Source organism: Leptosomus discolor, chromosome 5 (genome assembly GCF_034619465.1).
Source record: "Leptosomus discolor isolate bLepDis1 chromosome 5, bLepDis1.hap2, whole genome shotgun sequence".
NCBI lineage: Eukaryota > Metazoa > Chordata > Aves > Leptosomiformes > Leptosomidae > Leptosomus > Leptosomus discolor.
Genome location: NC_141395.1, coordinates 51,325,805 through 51,341,603, shown reverse-complemented (window position 1 = coordinate 51,341,603; position 15,799 = coordinate 51,325,805). Strand labels below are relative to the sequence as shown.

Here is a 15,799-nt window from a genome sequence, read left to right as displayed (position 1 = left end):
GCAACGGCTGATGCTGCAAACTGGAAGCGTGTGATTGCGTGATCCCCCAAGATTTCTGTGTATGACAGACATCTTGCCCTCACCTGTCGACAAACAGTTTCACTTTCAGGACATGTTTGTCTGGTGTGACAGAAATTCACCTAAACTTTTTTGATTTTGTCTGACCTGACATCTTTTTTGGAAGAACAGTAGCATCATAGGTTCTATTTCCCAAGCGGTGTAAAAGTAATACTCAAGACACTGATATTTCTGGTTATTTATTATGGCACTTTAAAGCACATAAATTCCATTTCTAGGTGTTTCAAGCCAGCTTAAAAATAAAATAAAATAAAATAAAATAAAATAAAATAAAATAAAATAAGGCTTTAAGTTTTAGGCAGCATTTCAGTAATTTTGGTTAAGAATTTTTAGAATGTTACTAGACAGGAAATAGGAATTTTGCTAGGAAAACAAAGAGTCTTCTCAAAATAAGGCTTTCTTTCAGTAAAGCATGTATGTGTTTGCTTAGGTTTATCATGTCCCGTTGCCTCACCAGTATATATTTTTTCAGAGAAGAAATCTGTAGGTTTGAAACACGAAAAAACAAACTAACCCCTGAAAATACATTCCTCTACTTAAATACCAACAGAGCTTGTATCTTGTACTTACGCCCACCCAATTCTATTTACTTTGTTACATGCGAGTTAGAAACCACTCTAGAGCCTGAACTCTGAATGTATTCTCTACTTGAGTTCTTACTACCTCAGCGATTACAGATGCTGATCAAAATTCAGCTTGCTAGCAACAGTTCGTTGCCATGTATTGCATTATCTTGAACTGAAGGCAGTTTGTAGTAGAGCCTGAAACCCAACTGAGTTTTTTATAAAACCTCACTTTAAAATTCCGCTATAGTAACAACATTTCCACGTTGTATATTTGACAATTTTATTTAATAGACTCATAAGTTCAGAATAGTTACATAATAGTTACATCACGGCTTTTAAAAAGGATTGCACTCGGCTACTCAGTCCATTGAAATACTAGAAAACAGGGAAAAGGAAAATAGGGAGTGTAGAGGCGTTCTGCCTGCTGAACTGAGTTGTTTGTAGCAAGTTCCTACTGAACACAATGATGTCCTCATGCTTTCTGGTAGACTCTAGTACACTTGACACCATTCATGTCACATTCCTAGAAGATAAAGAGATGGATTTATTAATCTGCCTCGGTATAGGTTATAGATCTTTCAGAGTCACTTCTCAGGCTACTGGCCAGCAGCGCTCAGATAGTGGGACTGAACTCACCACCACCAATTGTCCATCCACTAGTTTCCGTGTTATTATGGTCTTCTTGCCATCCCACTCCTGCTCCTGAATCAATGACCCATCATCTTTTAAGCTGACAAGGGTCTGAAAGAAGAAACTGAATATTAGAATTTTACCCACAACATTTGATGGAGACTGAAGCTTTCCCACACCTTATTGTGAAGGGAAAATTCCCAGTCCAGCTCACTCAATACCAATTTTGCCATTGACTTCTACAAAGCCAGGATATTATCTTCAATGTTTTAATGCGCCTCTTACGTTACCTCGCTGCTTGTTCACTCACTGCTCTGACCCATTCCTGCACCAGGCAGACCTTTGACAGCATGCACAATTTCAATTAACGAGAGCAGACGGTGTTCTCTGTCCATCTCTTTGTACGTGGGCTTTGAGCTTTTGTGCAACCTTTATCTGATCTTGCAATAACAGACGAATTGCCAGTCTGTGGCTGGAGGGGGGACGGTGCACAGAGAAGACTCACACATGGAAATGAGAGAGACATATTCGAGGGCTTTGTTGTGTTTAACCTCCTTTTGGATGAATATTCTCCCTGCTTGGTGCAGGGAGAAGCTATTGGCCTTCTAAAACTAGAGATTAGGGACTGTGATTCACACGTATGAATTATCCCACCGCACACTGAACCAGGCTCCTTTGTTATGCAAATGTCAGACTGAGCAGAAAGGTTAACCCTAGGGCTGAATTGCCTCTGATTAAACATCAATGGGCTTTTTTCCACAGACTTCAACTGAAGTGACATTTGGTTTTAACAGGGATTTAGAGGTCTGTTAGTTTTACCAACACAATGCTTCTGCTACAAATTGAAAACAATAAAATACACAAGACATTATTGGTTTCAGCATTTTCCCTCTTTGGAGGTTGTTTAATCCACGGGGAAAAAAAAAAAAAAAAGAATTTATTTCATCGAGACTTACAGAGGCAGCCGTTTGTCAAATAAAGCACTGTCAGTGTGGGTGTCAAAGCCGATTTTTAAATAGCACTTCCATCTGCAAAACACCCAAAGAACTGTGTTTTTTCAGTAGAAAGTCTAGTATACTCACCTGAGTTTTCCTGCCATCTAATGTATTTTCCTCAAATTTCTCGCCAAGCTTGAAGCTGAACTGTGAAGTTTTGAAGGTGCTTTCTGTTTTTACGGTGATTGTGTCCCCATCCTTAATAATGTAAACATCGGGTTTGGCCATGCTTCCCATTTTTCTCATGGCCATACCCACACCTGCAAGGGGAGAGGCACAGAGTGTCACAAAGTCAGTTAAATCCTAAGGCTTAGGGCCACACAAGAATTCAAATACCTAATTCCCATTTAATTAGGCACTTCAGTACACTTGAGAATCAAAGCTCAAGAGCCACAAAGAAAGAGGATGTTTTAAATTATCCACTGACAAAGAAGGAAAAAGGCTTATTTGCAGGGTTATTCTTTTGCTTCCTCAGAGAGCTAAAGTTAAATCTATTTTGCCCTCTAGAGGACTCGGTGTCCCAAAACTCAGCATTGAATTTGTACAACCAGAAATAAATAATAAACAGGAAAAGCTTAAACTAATATAAAATGAGACCCTTCTAAGTTCTGAACACTTTGAAAATTCTACAGATGGTTTTTAATTGACAGATTAATCCACCTGTGTATTTATTTCAATTTACTCAAGAAATACTCTTCCATCCCTGTAACAACAGCAAATGTGTAATTTTAAATAAAATTTCATCTCATATATCCTGTGTCCAAAGTATGAACTTGTGAATTAGAAAACCACTGTCATGCAACATAGTGCGTACACACACCAAAAAAAAAAAAAAAAAAAAAAAAAAAAAAAAAAAAAGGACCATGAGAGGAATGGGCTTTGTGAATGACTGAAAATTCATCATCTGGAGACAGCAGCCCTCAGAACTTCAGCAAAAAAGACTTGCCCTGCCTCAGCCCCTCGCACACTGTTTGAGAGGTTTCCTTGAGTCTTTTTGATCTGAAGGATGAAGATAGGAGTAAGAGGGTAGTCAGGCAACCAACGTGAATCTATCAAACTGGAAAGAGGAGATCTGAACCAAGGACTGATAGGCAACCAAATGGAGCAGAAAGTGCCACTGAGTCAGCGAGTGCCTGGGCTCTGCAGCAGGTGGGTTAGAAAACGTTGTCATAAAACAGCACAGCACTCCCCTGAAGCGTACAGGACCCTTGAGTGAGGGCTGAGTCCACAAAGCGAAGATTAGAGTTTCCTGGGGAGGTGGAAATAACAGAGTGCTGCCCAACCACTGCTCCTCCAGGCTCAACTGAGATTCCAGGACTGAGCCTTAAGCTGGAGCCTGCAGAGCACAGAGCTGTCCTCCTTAGCCCAGCTTTTCAGACCAGAACTGGAAATTATTGTCACAGCAACCCCCCACCCACCCCTTTGCTGTCCTCCAGTCCAGAGTAATTGGTGTTATCTGACCAGCTACACCTTGGGATCCAGCTATCCAGAGGTGAGCCACGTATATTTTCCATATGGCAAAGAGTGAAATTCAAACTTCGTTATCCTCGAATGTTGTTTTATACAGACTGAGCAGAACCTGCAGAATCTCATTTATGGTGCATCAACAGGATCAAACGCAGAGAGTTTCCTACGTAGTCATTAAGGGTGAGATCCAGTAAAGGACTGGCTCCTAAAGTGTAACTCGGAGTAAATTTAATTTCCTAAATTGTAATTGTAAAAAGGAAAAGTGACTGGTTTAAGATTGCGATCTAAAAACAAACAAACAACATTCAGTTGCTGCCCACACATGGGAGGTGCTCTGCAGCTGCAGCACTTAATTTCTACTTTGAAGTTGCAGCTTGGCGCATGCCTAGCCCCGGCTGTTAGACGTGAGTACCAGGCATCCTAATCCATGGCTGAATGGAGCTGAGCTTAAAATTCTTGATTTTCGTCCAAAGTCTCCCAAAGGGCTCAGTCCAGAAGGCTTTCTCCCATCACAGATATCACATAGTGGCAGGCCTCTCAAAACGCAGTTACAGACACCACTGTCTGCAGAGTGTAAATGCAACGATGCCTTTTGTATTTTACCTGAAGAGGGCAAGACCTAAATTCTTTCCTCTCCTCCCTCCAAAGACAGTCTGGACCACATCTTCCACCTCTTGAGAAAACATCCTAGCTTTCAGCAGTGAATAGATTGCAGAAAACCAACAGCTCCCGGGCTCTACAGACCCTGCGGGGAGTCTGTCACCCGCCGGCCAGGATGCTCACAGGGAAGTGGTAAATCTGAGCTCGCAGAGGAGGCTCCTGGTGTCAGGTCTGTTCTTGTAACTTGGTGTTACAAAACGCAGGGCGACCTGGAAGCGGAGCTAACAAGCCAGGACTATCCCCCTGCGACAAGTGTGCTGCCCACAGGAGAGCGCCAGCAGCCGCCGGCACTGCCCCCCGCCGTGGCTACCCACCGGCCGCCGGTCCGGTTTGGCTCCCTCGGGAGGAGACACCCGAGCTGGCTTCCCGGGACGGCGGCCCGGGCTCGGCAGGGCCGTGTGCGGCCGGGCAGCGCGGAGCCCGCTCCCCTGCACCGCTCCCACCGCCCCGGCCTGCCCCGCCGCCCACCCCGGCATCGCCCGCCGAGGGAGGAGCGCACCGGCCTCACCGCGGCCGGGCTGCCGGCACCGGCCGGTAATCCGGGACGCTGCCGGCGGGAGGGGGCGGCTGGGCGGCGGGAAGGTGCCATTACAGTGCAAAAAGGGTCACCGACATCTTTAGGACGCGGAGCCGGAGGCGGCAGGTATCCCGGGAGGAAGGGTCTGCTCCCGGCCGGCCCTCCCCTCCCGGCGCCGGGAGGGCGCGGAGCCCCCGGGGCCGCACCCCGGAGCATCCCGGCATCACACACACACACACCGCCCACCCCCCCCGCCCCGCCGCCGCTCACGGCCGAGCAGCCCCGCGCCTTCCCTCCCGGCCCCGGGGCCGCGCCCGGCGCGGACCTTGGACAGAGCCTCGCCGGGTGGCAGCGCCGCGTCCCCGGGGTGGCGTCCTTACCCAGCTCCTTCATGTACTCCTCGAAGCCCTCGCTGGAGATGAGGCACCATTTGCCCAGGAACGCATCGATGGCCATGGCGGCGCCGGCGCTGGCGGTGTCCCTGGGGAAGCGCGGAGGCAGGAGGACGGGCTGCAGCGGGGCCGCGGCCGCCTTTATAGCGGGGCCGGGGACATGTGCCGCCGGGGAGAGCCAATGGGGCGCCCGCCGCGCCCCGGCCCCTTCCCCGCCGAGCCCCCGCCCGGCGAGTCCCGCCCGCGGCGGCAGGAGCGGGCACGCCGCGGCGCTGCGCCCGCCTTCCGCGCCGCGGCGCTGCGCCCGCCTCCCGCACCGCAGCCTGCGCCCCCCCGGGGCGGCTCGCTGCGCCCGGAGACGGTGGGAGAGCGCTGGAGCCACCGCGCCCGGGGGTGTACGGCCCCGACGCTTCTTGGGGCACAGGCACCAGCCGCGGCGAAAGAGCCCAGCGCGCTGCGCACCAGCACCCACGGGGTCTAAAACCGGCTCCGGGGTCTTGGCTCCACGGAAGTGTCTTATGTCTGGGGCGCTGAATCCTAAATTACGGCGTTTATTACGTATCGTGCTTTTGATGGATAATTCAGGACAAACAAGCATAGGGCATCCTACGGCATGGGGACAGAGCCGTAAGAAGTCAGCACCCCAGAGCAGTTCGTTGGGTCGGACTGCAGGCCTTCCCGGCATCCCTCCGAGTCCCGCAGAGATGCCACGTGTTACTGAATCACAGCAACCAGGGAGCAGACCTGTGTCACGCACACGGTGACCGGGCAGCAAACGGGATCAATCGAAACACAGAACTAATGTAGGCACTTGCAGCACACAGGAAAAATCAAAAACGGAATGCAACCTTGTGCTTTAACACTGGAGAAATGGCGATTTGATACCTGAGTTTTAGTCCATATTGAACTGCGGTACCCTAATTCCTGCTTCTTAAAGGAAAACGCAGCAGCTGCCAGTACTGTATGCTGGTGCACAAGTACCATCACAAAATGTACACCATTACCAGGCCCCCTGAGGTCTGGGCCAATCTTTTGTCAGATTCTGTCAGGTGAGCAGAGAGATTTATTGTCATATTCTGTGAGAAAGCCGCTACTTCTGAGTCACAACAGAAATCCTGAGTCCAGCGTATCCCCAAGATTCATTTCCAACATCAGGGTTATGCCAATCGCTGCCTCTTTTGGCCTTGGTCAGACTGGGTGAAACCCACAGCTGCTTTCTGCTGAACAGAAAAATTGAAAACCGAAGACACGTCTCAAGCCTGGAGTTTTGTGATTGAGTAGCCATGGCTAGTACATTTTAGGGTCATGAAGATGATCAGGGCACTGGAGCACCTCCCCTGTGAGGACAGACTGAGAGAGTTGGGGTTGTTCAGCCTGGAGAAGGCTCCGGGGAGACCTTACAGTGGCCTTCCAGTGCTTAAAGGGGGCTACAGAAAAGGTGGGGAGGGACTTTTCAGCAATAGGAAAAGGGGTAGTGGTTTCAAACTGAAAGAGGGTAGATTCAGACTAGACACAAGGAAGAAATTACAATGAAGATTGTGAAACACTGGCACAGGCTGCCCAGAGAGGTGGTAGAAGCCCCCCTGGAAACATTCAAGGTCAGGTTGGATGGGGCTCTGAGCAACCTGATCCAGCTAAAGATGATCCTGCTCACTGCAGGGGGTTGGGCTAGATGGCCTTTAAAGGTCCCTTCCAGCCCAAATGGTTCTGATGTTATGTTCCTCTGCTAGTACTTTTGTGGAGGAGTTTGAGATTGAGGTGTCGAACCCAGAGAAAACGGCAAGGTCTCTGTGCTGGTTCCAGCATCTCACAACATGAGAAGGTGCCGTGAATCCAAATGTTTTGGTGCAAGGACGCTTCCCTTCACGCTTTGCAGCAATGCAACTTAGTAGAGTTAAACTGAATCAGTCTGAAGGTCCAAACCTTTCTAGAAAAGGTCAGATTTGTCATACAGTAAGTAATCAGCTCATTTTTTTCAACTGAGATTTAAAAAAAAATTCCTTCCATTTAACTATCCTTCCTTACTGAGCTGCCTTTAATTACCTCCCACTTCTCTGACTATATGCTTGCTTTTAATATGCAAACAACACCGTAGCGTCTGCTCATAAGGCAGCAAGCCACGTTTTGTCATTAAGTAGGCACATTGAAACACAAGACTTTCCACTTCCTTCCACTTTTATCTTTTTTTTTTTTTTCTCTTGGTCTTGCGCAAGAGACTTCGGAGTAAATTTTAAATCAGGCTGATGTTCACTACTTGAGTCATGGTAGTGGAACCAAAATGCCGTCTGTCCTGCCGTTCTCTTCTGGCTGCTTACAGAAAGGATAAAAGAAAAGCAATTAGATTAGGGATCAAACAGAATCATTCTTTGGCAATTAGGAAGTCTTCAGTCTTGGAAGGTAGGGTCTATTTCTAGACATGGAAATCTTGGCTTTACTCCATGTATGCTAGCAAAGAGTTTTTGATCCACATTTCTGCTGTGCTGCCTGCAGATGGCTTGTGATATGCAAATAGTACTCAGGTATAAGGGCTGGTAATGCAGTAGAAGATGTAAAATCCACTATTTCCATCTAGTGGCGAAAGAATTCCTGGAGCTGAAGTAAACAGAGATCCAGCTACCTACCCGTGCAGGATGTTGCTACGTTTTTGAATCCTCCCACAAGTCATTTGGTTTGATTTATTTTCCTTACAAATTTTTCAGGTCTAGGCATGTAAGTTCATGTAAGATATAAGAAGAAAAGAGAATGTTATCTCTCTTTTCTGAAATGCAGACTGCAGAAATACAGTGAAAAATCTCTCTGAATTTTTACAAAAATCTGATGTTTTGCAAATTAATCCAGTGATATGGATTATTGGCTCTGATACTGTCAATGTCACATCTTAAAACTTCTCTGCAAAAGGATAGTGCTGAAATTTGGTATTTCACACAGCAAATAAAGTAACAAGAGCAACCAGGGATGTATCCTTCTGGGTAAAGAACAAGTGGGCGGGGCTACAAGACGTAGGTTGTTTTTTACTGTGACAGTACAGTACGCATATTGGTCAAACACGGCTCCTACTTCAGGAGCCAAAATAAAATGGTCAGGTATTCAAGAGATGCTTGGGCCGCAGGGATCAGTCTCTGTAAATCCCAATTCCTGCCTGGTTTGAGGCTGACATCATGGCCAGATGTGTTTTCTGTGTGTAGCCTCCTCTTCTCTGTAGATACACCCAAAGAGAAGCAGTAAGTACATGTATCCATATGGGAAGCATGGAATCCCTGTGTCACAGGTCACTGTTGCAGTGCAGACCGCTGAAGTTCTCTGAAGTTTCGCTCATTTCCATTTTGCCACGTTGTCCAAGAGAAGGAAAACGACATTTACAATGAGAAGTGTAAATTTCTGTGTGAAAATCAGCTGCACGGAATGCACGTAGCCACAGTTCGGAGCAACCACCACCTTGGCAGCTTGGGCCTGCCAGAGTGAATGTTTTCCCGAGGTAGTCAAGCCCCAGTGCCTCGTAGGAGGGGAGGATATTACAGTCCTTCATTACCAAGAGCAAAGAAAAAGGACCAAGGCACGCAGAGACCTTCGTACTACTCCTTTGGGCAAGAGTGCATCGTGCCGTGATGCTTCGTCTGACGCGAGAGTTGGGAAGCTACGGCCAGCAGCGTTTGAGGTTTCTCTCCACGTAGCCATAGCATTACCCATTGCATGCAAGGTAAGCCGTATTTTGTCTTTCCAAGTCACAATACCTGTTGCTTGGGCAGGGCAGAGCAGCACCACCTCCTCGTCTGCAACATATCGCTGATCAGATTGCATAGGAGGTGTAACTTCTTCCCTAGACCTTTACTCATTCAACTGCCCGTGTGTTTAACTTGGAAAAGACCCCATCTGATAGCGCTATACTTTGCAAAAAAGGGAGGATCTTGCTTTCCTTCTAGTACACAGACATACCATGTATATGTCATACCTTGTCTAAGCAGCAGGCTGCTTCTAGACAAGATTACCCCTCAAGAAAGCCTTAAAAAATTGCCAGGAGAATGGACACCACAGCCCAAATTTTACTCTTCAGTCTATCCCCAGCTGGGAAAGAAAATCAAGCAGTCCATGAATAATAGTTACTCACCCCCAAGGCATGGATGAGAAAAATCGTATAGGTGGCACCGCTTTGTTTCTGTTTCCTTGTTGTACAAGTGCGGTTTTCCCTTCCCAGCCATGTCATCACTGGGTAGGCATGATGAAACACGGGCTATGGTTGCATAGCTGGCCTAGGTAAGCTTTACTTCAGCTCAGGAGCTATTTGCTTAGGCAATACCAGACCACGGATTATGAAGCAACACATGAACCTGCAAGTTGTCGTTCGTATGTAATGTGCACAAGATCTTCTAGCGTATCAGCACTTCACTACCTCTGAGCTAAAAGAGCTGGGCACAGCCTGTGTTTTAGCAACGAGCTTTATGCGACCTATCTCTGCCTTCAAGACAAAACAAAGCCATCTCACTCTCCAGCATGGCTTAGTCTAAGGAGCACGGGTCCAAGCAGCCCTTGCTGTGGATCTGGCCACGGCTGCATCTGCTCCGGGCAGCCGGCTGTCAGGGACAGGCAGGCTCATGCGTGCCCGCGTGCTGTGCCGAGCCAACCGGAGCCCCGATCCTTGCTGATGCCACAGAGCATTACTATAATGCAATTAGCACGCCGGCAACCTCAGCGTATGTCCTGTATGCTGTCAGCAGCATGTTCAAAGCAAGTTTAAAGGGAAATGCTTACATCGAGGGCAAAGTTTACTGCGGCAATGGTGTGAGAGCTTACCGGTTGTACCCTGCCTCAATGACAGGAGAGAAAGCTCCAGAGCCTGCAGTGACCAGAAAGAGCACTCCAGGCTCCATTTTCCTCACTCCGAACAAAAACAACCTGATGTCAGCTCCAACCCAGCTCCCAGTGACTACAGATACATGAGCTTGTGTCTAACTTTGGAAGCTTTGAAAAACCTTCTTTATTTAGCAGCAGTACCTACCCTGAATAGCAAATATCCACACGTTAGTACAAAAATAATTCTTTATCTTCAGAATTTGATAATCAGCACAGTCATTACAATGTTAAAAACCAGATCAGGATGACTACAAATTGTCTGTAGCTGTAGTTTTAGCACCGAAAAGGCCTTTGATACACATAAAACAAAAGCATATTAGCAGGGGATACATGCTCACAGAGGAGACGTTCAGAAAGATAATACTCTGGCAGGGCTTTTTAGAAACCTCAGATGTACAAAAAAATTATCCCAAAGCTCTATAAATAAAGCCAAATTAAACGCCTGACTTTGTCCTTTCTGTGTCACCTGGAACAATAAGGATATAAGGGCAAGGATAAGGAATGGCAAAATTATTTGGAATAAATAATGATAAAAGAAACACTTCTACCAATGATGATTAGCCTATGAAATTTAGAATCACAAATTACGGTTGTGCCCACTGGATTTTGAAAGGAGTGTATAAAGTTCTAGTGTTATTTTTTTGATTGCATATTACGAGTTTCATTACTAAGGATATTAATCGACCACTGTGAAGGTAACCTCAGGAAATAAGCTTAATTTGTAGTTGTAATGACTGCACTACTTTTCATTCTCAAGGTGTCACCAAGGGAGCATCACTGCTACAGAATGTGGCGGGCAGAACCTGACACTCTTCCTCTGCAGACGAAGGGTCTTCTCAGTGTGCTGTGGATACCAATGCCTCTCCCAGCAGCGTTGGAGTGAGAACGACTGCAACTGCTGCTCTTCCTGTTGAGCAAAATCCTGTCGTAAGGTATCAGGAACGTGTGTAGCCTGTCTACCAGATCGGGGCTCCCAAAGGACTTCGTCCTGGGGCGACAAGGGCTTAGGTAGGTGTGAAACAGATCCCCAGGGCACTGTCGGCGAAGGCTAGCTCTTGCCAAAAAGCACAAGTCTCCTCACACCTGCATGCAGTGGGAAGAGACAGGCTCTCCAGGATGTCGCTCAAGCATCGGCTTCCAGTTCTGACTTGCATTTCAGAAAAGACCTCCTCTTTCATGGACTGCAGAAGAACCTAGGGAAAAACCACTTGGAAGCTAAAGCAGGTTTTTACTATTATCCCATTCCCATTGCCAACAGATTAACTTTGCCAAGTGTGTCAACTACATGACTCCTGTTCAAAAGACCTTCTTAGAAAATTCTTGCCTCCGGCATCTCAGGTAACCATGCAGGACCAGCAGGTATCCTCCAGTTTGCTCTTCTAGACTTGAAAAGCCTCATGGTACTTGGGTTTATGGCCTTGATTCCTTCTCAAGATAGGATCTTACATATCTAGCACCTAGGCCTGGGAAGATCTATAGGAAGGTAAGAAATTATATGGCACTTCCCTGTTTTTTTTCCTATGCTCCTGCCACAAGATAGTTTCTGGTACTGATTACAGCACTTGTATGTCCAGCTTAACTTGATACTGATCTAGCTATGTGAAGGAAAGGAAGAATTAACAATCCAATGCTGCTTTGCCTCCTGCCTGTCCTCTGAACTTCCTGCGGCCACTGCCAGTCTGAGTTGTGAAACCTGTCCATGAAGGACTCGTCTTTCCCAGGCTTTGCTCCTACTGACCGAGCATTCCCTTCACAAACAGGTCTGCTGATCCACTTTTCCTGCTATTTTGTCTTGAAAGAAAGGTTTTTTTCATATGTAAGCAAGTCAAACTCGTCTCATCCAGTGGAGCACAATGCAATCTCCTCTGATATGCCGTTCACCTCTGCTGGCAACACTGCCAGTACTTGGAGACTGCCTTCACTCTGCTTTCAAGTACCACCTCGAAACTTCATGAGACATGATCAAACCAGGTTGGCAGCTCCTTTGCCCTCACAGCTCTAACATCTACCCCTGGGCACGGCCTTAGTTTTGTACCATCCTGAGGCAGCCAGCTCAATGTAAAGATGATTTGTGAAGTTAAATACCATTGGAGGCAAAGTAGCACCTCTAACCGTTCGTGCTGCCCTGTCCCAACATTTCTGAGCACACACAGCAAGGCTGAGCTGGGAGAAGAGAACAAGCAGTGGTCTACCAGGAGCAAAGCACCTTGGCTGCTTGAAGCTACGGCGAGCTCTTGGCAGACAATAAAAAAGGCTCAAAAGAGTGACTCCGGCCTTCCAGGGGAAGAGGTGAGACTGGATGAGATCAAACAGCACCAGCAAGGAAAAAGGCTGTTACGCCAGGCGAAGGAGAAGGAAGGGGAGGGAAGCGCAGCTGAGAGAGGCACCGCTGACAGGTGACCTGTCAGTGTGAAGGGGACTCCAAAGCACCCAGCAGAGAAGCATGGCTCGGCATCCAGGGAAACTGGTCACATGCGTGGTTGGTGAGGTGGGCAGCAAGCCAGCAATTCTTAAACTGCAAGGGGTGTGTACACCTGCAAAGGGAGAGTACACAGGCAGAAGACACATTTGGGAGCAAAAGTCTTGAGAACTGTTAAATACAATCCAAGGATATTTAAAAAAAAATTTTTTTTGGCTTCCTTACACCATATAAACTCCTTGGTCATTCAAAATTCACACAGAGTAGAGGTGAAGAACTAGGAAAAACCAACCAAAATGACTGCAATCTTCCACATCCAACAGGGCAAATACTTGTGGGCAATTTTCTGAAATTAGTAGACGACACCTTTTGCACGTTCACAAACAGCAAAAACGTATTAGATTGCAACATTTTCTAAATAACCAAGATTTAAAGCATCTTCTACTCCTCAGGTGCGGGTTGCACAGCAATACTGTGTTGCACCCAGGTTTTCCTACAGTATGTAGCATGAAATTGCCCCAGTTGAGATCCCCACAAATAACGAAGACCAGAATTTGCACTGGCATGCATGAGCTACCTCTGACGGCACGTTCCTACTTGTTTCTACCTTGCAGGAAAGGCATCAGGACATTGCGGGTTTGTACTTATTTGGGCCAGCCAGTAGTTAACACTAGCTGTGGAAATGTCCACTAATACTGCTGCTCTCAGTTGAGACCTTTAATAAAGGTACCATTACCTTTTTCTGAAAACAATGCTGCAGAGGCCCCAAATGGGGGTACCCTGAGCAGCTAATCGGGTCTGAATCACACATTCATCTGCTTCAGGACTATTTTCCCTACACATTGACAAGAACTTCTAAATCACAGGTGTTTGTATGATAAACAGCTCTAAGACGATACTAACCATTGTTTCAAATCTCCTGGTATTAGGGATCTGGACATTTTAATGTCGTCACCTGCTATCACCCACCCAGACGGGGCGTTTGTGTTTAGTTAATCCTGGTGTTTCCAGGGCCTCTTCCAGTTCCTTTTATATTTAGACAAGTGCCCACATTTTTGGTGGGGTATAGTAATCAAGATTAGTGGGCTAAAGGATAATAACATGCAAAGCCAATGCTCATCCAGCCCCGCTTTGTTCTGCATGACTGACCTTAATACCCTCGACCTCCGCAGCCCCAGTCTGTGCTGTCAGGAAGACGTCAGAGCAGCAGGTCGCTTGGCTGTTTCAGTCAATCGGGCAGCAGCAGAAACTGATACTGTAGGAACAACTTGCAGCAAAGTTAGCTGAATGCTTAGAGAAGAAATTCACTGAAAAATGAATTGAAAGATTAAAAAAAATTTCAAACACTTGCAAAATAAATTTGTCCCTTTACCTACATGGTACAGGGACGGCAATTTTCTACGTATTAGCACAACAATATCCAGAGTACCTCCTTGCCCATATTGCTTGTTTGTATCACTTCTCCACTTTGCAGTCCTGAGAATGCACATTTTCAGCTTTCTTTTTCTGTCCCGTATGCTTTCCTTTATACGTTGCACATTCACACCCTAGTCATGACTTCTTTCACGTGCACAAAACATATCGGAGTTTTACCACCGCAAATCACAGCTACTAGCACACACGCATCACCAGCTACACCTCACCCACCGAGCTGCCGTCATCTCTCAACACCCCGTTCCAGGCCTTGGGCCTAACCCAAGCAAACAGGCTGGGCATCTCCGGGTTAAAACGATAGCACCTGCTAAGAGCGTGTCTTTGCAGAGCAGGAGGTCTATCTGTATGTATAAAGAAAAAAAAAAATAAATCAACTTTCTTCAACACAGGAGAGGATTAATTTTGGCCATAAAAAGCCTGAACCAGGATCTTCCATTTTTCTCCCTTTTCTCTTCATAAATACAAACCCTTTCTTGGGCCAATATAAACATTACAGAAACTCAACAGTCCTTAACCCTTGTTTTACTGTGCAAGTACTCACAGACGGCTAATTACTTAAGATGGATGTAAGTGCTTCACATTTAAACACAGCTTTTACACACTGACATTGTTGTACAAACCGCCAAAGAAAAAAAAATCAACAAAAATCACCGATACATTACAGTGAGAGGGCTTTTGAGCATGATTAATCGGGGAATTAAGTGTTTTTCCACTTGAACAGTTCTCACTTTCCCTGTAAGGCTTCTTCAGGTAAAGTCATGCGACACGGTGTTCTAAACTGGGGGAAAAAAAAACAAACTGTCCTTTGAACAGCCTTATATCAATGTGCTCTGCTTTCTAGGATACTCTACTCTTTAAAATCCCAAAACAGTTTCAGATGCTCTTGTAACTCCTCCACTGGAAGGGAGCGCAGGTTCAGGAGGTCAGCACTCTGCAACCACTCGGAAGAGCTGGTGGCCTCATGAAAAAAAAGGATCACAGACTGCAGAGAAGGTCTTCATCCCAGGCCAAGTCATTCACATCTACTGCTCCCACATCTAAACGTCATCGACTCATCTGCCCCAATCGTCTGCTCTCGCTCCCTTGTATTTGTTGCGAACACACGGAGGAGACCATCATAAAATATCATCAAACACCTTTAGCACAGCTCTGCTTCTCCAAAGTAAGACATCACGTTGACTTCAGCATCCTGGTGAAGAAGTGGCAAAGAATGACCTTGACAGAGCTATTTAAACCAACGTTGCTTCAGAAAGGACAGTGTCCATTGAGAAATCCTGGCAGAAGTAAGGTGAAACTAGTTTCAGGTTTGTGTCCTAAATATGCTGCCCAATTAATTTTGGAAATGTACGTACTACAGCTTTATAAAGTCAGGCATCTCATCAGCCACAGGTAGAACTAATGCCTCTCAATAGTCCTGCACCTGCACTTCTCAAAACTGGAGCTTTCACAGAATCACAGACTGGTTTGGGTTGGAAAGGACCTTAAAGACCATCCAGTTCCAACCCCCCTGCCACAAGCAGGGACACCTTCCACTAGACCAGGTTGCTCCAAGCCCCATCCAGCCTGGCCTTGAGCACTGCCAGGGAGGGGTGGCCACAGCTTCTCTGGGCAGCCTGTGCCAGTGCCTCACCACCCTAACTGGTGAAGAATTTCTTCCTCACATCTAATCCAAATCTCTCCTCTTTCAGTGTGAAACCATTACCCCTCATCCTATCACTGCCCTCCCTGATCAAGAGTCCCTCCCCACCTTCCCTGTAGCCCCCTTTAAGCACTGGAAGGCTGCTGTAAGGTCT

General features: G+C 46.6%; 1 protein-coding gene across 1 annotated transcript; it reads right to left on the bottom strand.

Annotated features, from left to right (window-relative positions):
* Positions 1-792: 792 nt before the first annotated feature.
* LOC104349514 (fatty acid-binding protein 5) lies at positions 793-5,380 on the bottom strand. The gene is made up of 4 exons (XM_086465149.1): positions 5,294-5,380; positions 2,357-2,529; positions 1,281-1,385; positions 793-1,167 (listed from the first exon to the last, which is right to left on the bottom strand). Exons 1-4 carry the CDS (start codon positions 5,367-5,369, stop codon positions 1,117-1,119), a joined length of 405 nt encoding a protein of 134 aa, XP_086321275.1. The 5' UTR covers positions 5,370-5,380; the 3' UTR covers positions 793-1,116.
* Between the last annotated feature and the right edge of the window lie 10,419 nt (positions 5,381-15,799).